This window comes from Mandrillus leucophaeus, unplaced genomic scaffold (genome assembly GCF_000951045.1).
Source record: "Mandrillus leucophaeus isolate KB7577 unplaced genomic scaffold, Mleu.le_1.0 Scaffold492, whole genome shotgun sequence".
In the NCBI taxonomy this organism is placed as follows: Eukaryota; Metazoa; Chordata; class Mammalia; order Primates; family Cercopithecidae; genus Mandrillus; species Mandrillus leucophaeus.
Genome location: NW_012105276.1, coordinates 274,040 through 285,177, shown reverse-complemented (window position 1 = coordinate 285,177; position 11,138 = coordinate 274,040). Strand labels below are relative to the sequence as shown.

Genomic DNA, 11,138 nt, shown 5'->3' with positions numbered 1-11,138 from the left:
TTAGGCTACTCAGGGGTCAGGGACCTACTTGAGCAGGCAGTCTGTCCGTTCTCAGATCTCAACCTCCATGCTGGGAGATCCACTGCTCTCTTCAAAGCTGTCAGACAGGGTCATTTATCTCTCCCGAGGTTTCTGTTGCTTTTTGTTTAGCTATGCCCTATTCCCAGAGATGGAGTCTACAGAGATAGGCAGGCCCCCTTGAGCTGAGGTGGGCTCCAGCCAGTTCGAGCCTCCCAGAGGCTTTGTTTACCTACTTAAGCCTCAGCAATGGCGGGCACCCCTCCCCCAGCCTCACTGCTGCCCTGCAGTTAGATCTCAGACTGCTCTGCTAGCAATGAGGGGGGCTCCGTGGGCATGGGACCCTCCCATCCAGGTGTGGGATATAATCTCCTGGTGTGCTGTTTGCTAAGACCCCTGGTAAAGCGCAGTATTAGGGTGGGAGTTACCCAATTTTCCAGGTGTTGTGTGTCTCAGTTTCCCTTGGCTAGGAAAAGGGATTCCCTTCCCCCTTGTGCTTCCCAGGTGAGGCGATGGCTCCCCCTGCTTCAGCTCTCGCTGGTCGGGCTGCACCAGCTGACCAGCACTGATTGTCTGGCACTCCCCAGTGAGATGAACCCAGTACCTCAGTTGAAAATGTAGAAATCACCCGTTCTCTGTGTCGCTCGCGCTGGGAGCTGGAGGCTGGAGCTGCTCCTATTCGGTCATCTTGCTCTGGGGCTGTTTGTTTGTTTTTGAGGTGGAGTCTCGCTCTGTCGCCCAGGCTGGAGTGCAGTGGTGGGATCCCCACTCACTGCAAACTCCGCCTCCCGGGTTCATGCCATTCTCCTGCCTCAGCCTCCAGAGTAGCTGGGACTACAGGTGCCCGCCACTACACCCAGCTAATTTTTTTATTTTTCGTAGAGATGGGGTTTCACCGTGTTAGCCAGGATGGTCTTGATCTCCTGACCTCATGATCCGCCTGCCTTGGCCTCCCAAAGTCCTGGGATTACAGGCGTGCGCCATTGCGCCCAGCCTATCATGCTGTTTTATTTGTCAATGCAGATCTAGAAGAAAATCATTCCTGGCTAAGCGGGATTGCTTACACCTGTAATCTCAGCACTTTGGGAAGCCAAGGAAGGCAGATCACTTGAGGTCAGGAATTCAAGACCAGCCTGGCCAACATAGCAAAACCCTGTCCCCACTACAAATACAAAACTTAGCCAGGAGTGGTGTCTCGCACCTGTAACCCCAGTTACTTCGGTGGCTGAGGCAGGAGAATCACTTGAACCTGTGAAATAGAAGTTGCAGTGAGCTGAGATTTCACTACCGCACTCAAATACAAACAAATCCACCTACGAAAATCACACGTATTCATTTACCAAATATTTTCTGAGCTCCTATAATGTGCTAGACACTGAGTGTGGCAGTGCAAACATAAAGATCTAGTAAATCCCAGCTGTCCCAATCTAGTGATCACAACCTAGTGAAAGGTAGAAAAATAAATAAGTTAAATAAAATACATCATGAAAGGCTTTGGACTGTATATAGTTGAAATACGGAAATTCTTTGAAAACACTTCTAAATTTTGCCACTTACAATAACATTAAGGAGTCAAATATTTCAGAATTTTAAAAACTGGTTACTTTTAATTTTAAAATTAAGTTACATTAATATTCATTCTGACAACGTTTAATGATGAGGTTTTAACATTTGCTATTTGGCATCTTAAGAAAAGAATTATCATAAAATATTCTAGTCTCCAGTCACATTCCATATTCTGAAAAGAACTTGCAAAGTTCCTATAGGGAAATAAGAGATTATATAAGGTTTATACTTGAGTGCTAAATATGATGGAAGAGATGCAAGTACGTAATGGCAAGTAAATCAGAACTCTACTTCTGGTTTATCTTTTCCAGAGTAGTGCTTTTTCTTATTTACCCTGACAAGGCCAGTTGATTTTTATCTCTTCTTCAATGTACAGAATTTCACTCAACTATTTTATTAAGCATTGATTGTACTTCATTAGCTGATGTGTTTCTGGTTACCTAATACTAAATCTCTTTGTTTTTGATAATTGAATTGTGTTAGGTGGTGGGTTTAATTGTAATTATCAACATACTGGCTTGACAGGAAGAACTTAAATCATCCTTCCCCTATAAGAAAGTTCAAAAATATAAATAGATATGAAGAATAAACTGTGCCCTCTCCAAGGTGAGGGTCTATTGACAGATTGGGAGATATCTGTATTTACATGGTATTCTTCTTACAATATATCAACTACAGTCATTGAACACTATATACAGAATACATTATAGATTTAGAAAGCTGTGGGAAGTTGTAAATAAAGAAGAAAATGAGTTCCTACAATTGAGACTGTTATAATCTATCAGAAGATATAAGATGGTTAAGAACATTATCTGAGAACACAAGTACACAGTTATTTAAACAACTAGATTTTTATAAAGATATATAAGAACTGATGGATTGCTGTAGTGATCCTGTTTAAACTTAGATCATATTACTTCTCTGATCAAATTCCTCCTTTCTCTCAAAGTATATGGCTATAAGGCTCTACATGATCTTGTCTTCCCACTGCCACTCCCTCCCCGCATCAGCCCCTGCCTTTATCTCTCTGACTTCATGTCCTACTACTCTTTCCCCCTGACTCATCTCCTCTAGCTATACTGAACTCTGCTGTTCTTCAAAACCATCAGCCATGTTCCTGCCATGAGGCCTTCCCCTGCCTAGACTGTTCCTCCCTCCATATTTCCTTGGCTCTTTTCCCTCCATTAAGTGCTTACATCTGACCTTCTCAAGGTCTACCCTAAGTATTGTTTAATTCTACACCCTGAGCCACAAATCCCAGCAGTCCCAATTTAACCCCCTTACCCTGCTCTATTTTTTTCTTTTTCCATAATAGTCACCACTTTCTAAAAAAACTCTATGACTTATTTATATGTTATTACAGTTGTTGAGATCTAGCTTCTTCCCCACCCTCATCCCAAGAATGATATCTCCTCAAAAGCAAGGATTCATTCTCTGTTTTCTTCAGTGACATATCCCAAATACCAAGAACAGTGCCTGACACACAGTAAGTACTCAGTTAATATAGGTTTGCAATTATTACATCAAGCAGTTAATTTATAAATCCTCATTTTACTTTCTGGTGTGCAAAGTGTCATATCTGTGCCAAAACAAAAACATAATTTTGAATTTGAAAATCTATCAGCTTTAGAAGGAATCTCATTTTTCCTTCAAAACATGTCTCTTTCTATCAAATATTTATTTGTAACAAGCCCACAAGTGGGCCATTATGTTCATTTTCTCTCATTAGATAGTTCCATATCAATTTATAGAATCAGTGTTTCAGCTCATAGGAAAACTCAACTGCTAACATCATTTATCATCACTATCAACAACTGAAATCAATTTTTTGCCTTACATTCAATAAACTCTCAGCAGTGTCACTGAAATTATGGGGAAAATGTCTGCAGAACTGAAAATGACAAGACTACTGTGGTAGGATCAATCTGAGAAAACTTCTATTACCCTGAGGATTCAAATGTAGTAAAATATTTAGAGAGAATAAGAAAATAAGGTGTGTCCAAGTAATCTGCAAACTCTCAAATTATCACAAATAGCATTCAGTCTTCCACTTTAAATACATACTTGGAAACAAGGTATAGGACAATGAGTTTTATACAAAATGAACTTTTTGGACAATAAATCAGTGGACACACGTGTAAGCAGTAGTCCTAACTAATAAAGACCCCTAAACAACAGAACCACGTCAGCTGTGCTAATATAGCATAAAGATCCTCAAAGCTCTTTAAAAGTCAGTGTCATATTATGGAAAGGCTTTCCAGTAAGGGATAAGAAGAATCAGCCATTGTACAGATAATTAAACATCTTTAACAGGTTACTGCTAATGTATTTCCCATGTTTCCATCCTATTTTGATCACCAGAGGAAAGAAAGTGTGGCAGCATTGAGACACCATGCTGAATAAAGTGCTAAACACTGGCTCTGTTTATAGTTACTATATCAACATGTATAACCCTCTTATTGATCCCTCTCCCTCATTTTTACTATCTGCATTGGAGGTGATTTTTCATGAGAAGTCAGGCAAATATTTTCTAACCATTCTTCAGAATTATCTCAGATGATCCCTTGCATACCCAGGATTAGAGTTATTGTTGCCAGATTTCTCTAGCGCAGCTGTGCAATATCTGGAATTCAGTTTTCATTTTGTCAACTAGACTATAACTTCTGTGGATGCTAGAACACTCTCAAGCATTGAGTCACTAATTATATATTCCTAAAGCATAGTTTTAATGATGATATTTGACCTGCTCAAAAATATTACATGGTTTCTCCTTATTACAGAGATTGTAAGTATTTTCACTACAAAAAATAAGTAACTATGAAAGGTGATAGATACATTAATTAGCCTGCTTGTGGTAATTATTTTTGCAATGTTTACATATAAAAAAATTATGTTGTACTCCTTAAATATATACCATTTTTATTTGTCAATTATACCTCAACAAAGCTGGGGGAAAAATAAAAAATAAAAATAAAATAAAATAAACTTTTGACCTTGGTATTCATGACATTATATGATATGATCCTAAGATAACTAGCTAACATTTCTTATTACTTCTTTAATCATATCTTTCCCTTCAGTCAAACTGGAAAGCTTATTCTTTCCAAATGTATTTCATACTTTTTTACCTTCACCCTTGCTTATGTCTATACTTTTGCCAGAACAATTTCCGTACTTTACCTGCCTTACTTTATTTGCCTTTCAATGTATTTGGAAATAGGCAGGTAAGTAAGTCATGATCCTTGCCTTCAAATAATTCATAGATCATGGGGAAATAGTCACATAAACTGTTGGAGAATTAAAACAGAATAAATGCACTATTATAGGCATACAAAGGGTATTAAAGAAGCAAAGACAATGTTACCTCTAGAACACACAAATGTACTCAAAATATTTATGCTGGAAATGCCCAGACATGAAACTTGGATCCTATGTATAAACTCCAAATTAGATTTTCGAAAATACTAGATCTGTGGAAATGTCCCCAATCCATACAATATCCCATTCTCATCCATTTCCCCTGCCCAGTTCAACCCAATTTGGCTGCTCTTTCTCAAAGGATGAGAAGTAATCTGTACCTATTTGTAAGTAAATATGCTCAGAGTTCTGCCAATAATACAAATCTGACTTCTGTACTGAACTTGTCACAAACTGATAACAAACAGTTCACAAATTGGCACCAGTCTGCAGTCATACCTTGAGTAGCACTATCACACACATACTTCTTTTTCTTTTTTTTTTTTTTTTTTTGAGATGGAGTCTCACTCTTTTGCCAGGCTGGAATGCAGTGGCACAATCTCAGGTCACTGCAACCTCCGCCTCCCAGGTTCAAGCAATTCTCCTGCCTCAGCCTCCTGAGGAGCTGGGATTACAGGCACACACCACCACGCCCAGCTAATTTTTTCTATTTTTAGTAGAGACGAGGTTTCACCATGTTGGTCAGACTGGTCTCGAACTCCTGAACTCGTGATCTGCCTGCTTCGGCCTCCCAAAGTACTGGAACTACAGGCGTTAACCACTGCACCTGGCCACATGTACCTCTTACATTACCAAAAAGATTAACTTTTCCCTCTTTTTCTCCATCAACCAAAATAAACAGAAACACAATTAAACAAAATGTTTTAAAACTATGATTTAATAAATATAAAGCAGCTATTGTAAATAACTTAAAGGATACGAATTTCTGTGACAGCCTTCAAGGAACCTAAACCATTTTCTGTTACCTCTGAAAAAAAATCCTACATATTTATATAAACATTAAAAAAAAATGTAATGGTCAGAAGCTAGGACCTGAAATGAATTTTTAACCTTTCCATAAAAACTGTTTCAATAAAACTAACACAACTTTTTATTGAGAGCAAAGTTAAAAATATTTTTAGCACACAGGATAAAATATTTTAACACACAGCCCAGCTTAGAAAATAATGCAACATAATAAAAAATGCAGAAATTGCACAGAGAGATAATCTACTCAAATTTACTGTATTTTTACATTTTCCCATATGCTGAGAAATGTAGATTAGTCTGTACTCATAAAACGAACTGAAAAAGCAAGAAATTACTTTGAATATCATGAGGCTGGAAAGCAACTGGAAAAGATGGTCTTTGAACATGCCTTCTCCGATTTCAGAAGCAGAAAAAGCATTATCTGCTGTAAACACATTTGCAGAATATTGAAATTTCTGCCTACTATTGCTATAGTTCCTTAATTTCCCTTTGTTCATTTCTGTTTGTACAATTTTCACTGAGCCAATGTGAGAGTCCAATTCACTTTCATTAGAATAAGCACTCCCATGTATACTGTCAGATATTTTAAATAATCTGCAAAAAAAAGACCCACATATTTCCTCACTTGTAACACTTGCTTGGAATATGAAAAACTAGCATAAAATTAGCCCCTTTAAAAACATTCATAGATTATGGTTTACTCAAAAAAGCTAAACATTCTCCTAAAATATAACTTGCTAAGTTTACCACCGAAGTATGTCTACTTTCCTAAAACTCAGAGAAATCCATTTGTGGTAGTCAGCCTCCAAAAACGGCCCCAGTGATCCTTGCCTGCTCCTCATCCCTTTGCAGTCTCCTACAAATTGAATTGTGGAATCAGGACTGGCCTGTCTTAACTAGCAGAGTACTGCGGAAGTGCAAATGTTTGACTTACAAGGCTAGGTAATGAAACACATTGCCCCTTTCCCCATTGTCTCTTAGATCTCTCACTCTGTGGAGAGTTAGTCACAATACAAAGAGAGCACTCAAGCAACCCTATGAAGAGGCCAGGTGGACAGGTACTGAGGTCTCCTGTCAACAACCAGCACTGACTCTTCAGTCAAGGACAGCAAGCCACCTTGAAGAGAGACCTGATAGCTTCTGTCAAGCTTTCAGATGACTGCAGCATGTCTAACATTTTGATTGTGGCCTTCTTGTGAGAGGCCCCCAATACCTTTACGCATTCTCACAGGAGAGCCTAAGCCAGGACTACTAGCTAAGTTGTTCCTAAATTCCTAACCTGTAGAAAATGTGAGAGATAATAATGTTTACTGTTGCTTTAAACTACTAAATTTTGGGATAATTTTACTATACACCAACAGATAACTAATATTCCATTTAAAGTCAGTAAAGTGCTTAAGAGAGAGAAAAAGTCACTATATATAGTCACAGTAAATAGTAAATTTTGTAACACCTAATAGTAGTTAAATTTAACTGAAGTGATTCAAGCTACTCAATTACATTAACATATTAAATTTATAGGAATAAATTAACAGACTTGTAATGAATTAAAAGTTGTCAGCAACTGCATTTCACACCACAGAAGCTACCAGATAAGACAGTTTTCCTAGCCAGTCAAATCAGCACTGTGTACCCCCCAAAAAAGGAAAAGATGTAAACAAAAAAGGAAAAGATGTACCCCCCAAAAAAGGAAAAGATTTAATCAGCAGATTAAATCGTCCCAAACTCTATACCCAACAACCACTTCAGGGTAAGAACTACTTCTATGCAAAGTTCTAAAAACAAGGAAACACTTTATCTTTATGACTGTACTGTATTATATTTGATCAAAAGACAATCTATCAAAGTAACTTGTTCACAATATCCCTAAGGGATGAAGCAACCATTAAGGTTCCTAATAAAACACTCACATCTTACAGAATAAGTAATGGAGACGACTTATCCATTCAGGGCTGAAGATCAAGTTTAATTAGCAACGGCCAGTGATTTCATCAATCTTGTCTATGAAATGGAACCTCCATTAAAACGCCTAAACAACAGGGTTCTGAGAGCTTCTGGAATGGTGAACACATCAAGCGGCTGACAGAGTGGCATGCTCAGAGAAGTTATGGGAACTCTGCACCCCCTTCCTCATATTTTGCTGTATGTATCTCTTTCATTTGGAGTTGTACCCTTTATAATAAGCTGGTAAATATAAGTAAAGTGTTTCCCTTAGGTCTCTGAGTCATTCTAGCAAATTATTAAACCTAATAGGGGGTCATGGAAGGCTCAAATTTGTAGTCAGCCAGACAGAAATGTGGGTAGCCTGGGAATCTCATTTTCAGCTGGAATTCAAAGTGGGGTCAGTCTTATAGAACTGAGCCTTCAACCTGTGGGGTCTGACGCTAATTCCAGGAGTTAAGCGTCAACTTGGTTAGATGCCAAGTTGCTGTCAGAGAATCAGTTGGTGTCAGTCAACACCCAGTCTTTACATTTATGGTCAGCTGATTTCCAATGACAGTGCCATAACATTCAGTAGGGAAAGAACAGTCTTTTCAACAAATGAGGCTAGAACAACTGAATACCTACATGCAAAAACAATGAGGATGGACTCCTACTTCACACAAATATTTAAAATATTAAATGACAGATCACAGATGTAAATGTAAGAGCTAAAAACTCTGAAACCCTTAGAAGAAAACTTAAGAGTAAATCTTCATGACCTTGGATCAGGCAATAGTTTCTTAGATATGACACCAAAAACATAAGCAACCAAAGTAATGCCAAATAAGTATTACATCAAAACAAAAGCATAAGCATACAAGAAAAATTAGATAAACTGGACTCTATCAAAATTTAAAACTTATGCTGCAAAGAACACCATCAAAAAACTGAAAACCCACAGAATAGGGGGAAATATGTGCAAATCATACAGATGATAAGAGACTTTGATTGAGAATAAAGAACTCTTAAAACTCAACAATTAAAAGACAAATAGCCCAATTAAAATATAGACAAAGGACCTGAATAAGACATTACTCCAAAGAAGACATACAAATGGCTGATAATCACATGAAAAGATTCTTAACATTATTGCTATAGACTAGATATTAATGTCCCTCCCTCCAAATTCATTTGTTGAGGCCCTAATCCCCAATGTTTTTTTTTGTTGTTGTTCTTGTTGTTGTTGTTGTTTTGAGATGGAGTCTCACTCTGTCACCCAGGCTACAGTGCAGTGGCATGATCTCGGCTCACTGCAACCTCCACCTCCCGGATTCAAGCAATTCTCCTGCCTCAGCCTCTTAAGTAGCTGGGATTATAGGCACCGACCACCACACTTGGCTAATTTTTGTATTTTTAGTAGAGACGGGGTTTTACAATGTTGGTCAGGCTGGTCTCGAACTCCTGACTTTGTGATCTGCCCGCCTCAGCCTCCCAATGTTATGGTATTTGGAGGTGGGGCCTTTAGAAGGTAACTGGGTTTAGACGAGGTCATGACAGTACCTCCCCATGATGGAATTAATGCCCTTATAAAAAGAGGATGAAACATGAGCTCTCTCTGTTTATACACACACCAAAGAAAAACCATGGGAGAAAATAACTAGGAAGAGGGTCCTCATCAATAACCCAACCATGCTGGCACTCTGATTTCTGACAACTTGCTACACTTACCACTAAAGCATGTCTACTTTCCTAAAACTCAGAGAAATCCATTTGTGGTAGTCAGCCTCCAAAAACGGCCCCAATGATCCTTGCCTGCTCCTCACCCCTTTACAGTCTCTTACAAATTGAATCGCGGAATCAGGACTGGCCTGTCTAACTAGCAGAGTACTGCGGAAGTGCAAATGTTTGACTTACAAGGCTAGGTAATGAAACACATTGCCCCTTTCCCCATTGTCTCTTAGATCTCTCACTCTGTGGAGAGTTAGTCACAATACAAAGAGAGCACTCAAGCAACCCTGAAGAGGCCAGGTGGAGGGGTACCTGTCAACAACCAGCACTGACTCTTCAGTCAAGGACAGCAAGCCACCTTGAAAAGAGACCTGATAGCTTCTGTCAAGCTTTCAGATGACTGCAGCATGTCTAACATTTTGATTGTGGCCTTCTTGTGAGAGGCCCCCAATGTCTTTACGCATTCTCACAGGAGAGCCTAAGCCAGAACTACTAGCTAAGTTGTTCCTAAATTCCTAACCTGTAGAAAATGTGAGAGATAATAATGTTTACTGTTGTTTTAAACTACTAAATTTTGGGATAATTTTATTACACAACAACAGATAACTAATATTCCATTTAAAGTCAGTAAAGTGCTTAAGAGAGAGAAAAACCTACTAAATATAGTCACATTAAATAGTAAATTTTGTAACACCTAATAGTAGTTAAATTTAACTGAAGTGATTCAAGTTACTCAATTGTATTAATATATTAAATTTATAGGAACAAATTAACAGACTTGTTATGAATTAAAAGTTGTCAGCAACTGCATTTCACGCCACAGAAGCTACCAGCTACCAGATAAGACAGTTTTCTTAGCCAATCAAATCAGCACTGTGTACCCCCCCAGAAAGGCAAAGATATAAACGAAGTACATTAGCAGATTAAATCGTCCCAAACTCTATATCCAATAACCACTTCAGTGTAAGAACTACTTCTTTGCAAAGTTCTAAAAACAAGGAAACACTTTATCTTTATGACTGTACTGCATTATATTTGACTGATCAAAAGACAATCTATCAAAATAACTTGTTCACAATATCCCTAAGGGATGAAGCAACCATTAAGGTTCCTAATAAAACACTCACATCTTATAGAATAAGTAATGGAGATGACTTATCCATTCAGGGCTGAAGATCAAGTTTAATTAGCAATGGCCAGTGATTTCATCAATCTTGTCTATGAAATGGAACCTCCATTAAAACTTGCCTAAACAACAGGGTTCTGAGAGCTTCTGGAATGGTGAACACATCAAGGTGCTGACAGAGTGGCATGCTCAGAGAAGTTATGGGAACTCTGTACTCCCTCCCTCATATTTTGCCATATGTATCTCTTTCATCTGGAGTTGTACCCTTTATAATAAGCTGGTAAATGTAAGTAAAGTGTTTCCCTTAGGTCTCTGAGTGATTCTAGCAAATTACTAAACCTAACATGGGGCCATGGGAAGCCTCAAATTTGTAGTCAGCCAGACAGAAATGTGGGTAGCCTGGGAATCTCATTTTCAGCTGGAATTCAAAGTGGGGTCAGTCTTATAGAACTGTTATACTTGATGTAAATGACGAGTTGATGGGTGCTGACGAGTTGATGGGTGCAGCACACCAACATGGCACAAGTATACATATGTAACAAACCTGCAC

At 38.4% G+C, this 11,138-nt stretch overlaps 1 protein-coding gene across 1 annotated transcript in view; it reads right to left on the bottom strand.

Annotated features, from left to right (window-relative positions):
• Window positions 1–11,138, bottom strand: part of LOC105550634 (probable ATP-dependent DNA helicase HFM1) — a 168,436-nt gene that overhangs the window by 128,739 nt on the left and 28,559 nt on the right. The window contains 4 exon segments of the mRNA XM_011995593.1: window positions 1,500–1,570; window positions 5,762–5,809; window positions 6,147–6,188; window positions 6,191–6,405. Of these exon segments, the coding sequence (XP_011850983.1) occupies window positions 1,500–1,570; window positions 5,762–5,809; window positions 6,147–6,188; window positions 6,191–6,405 (376 nt within the window).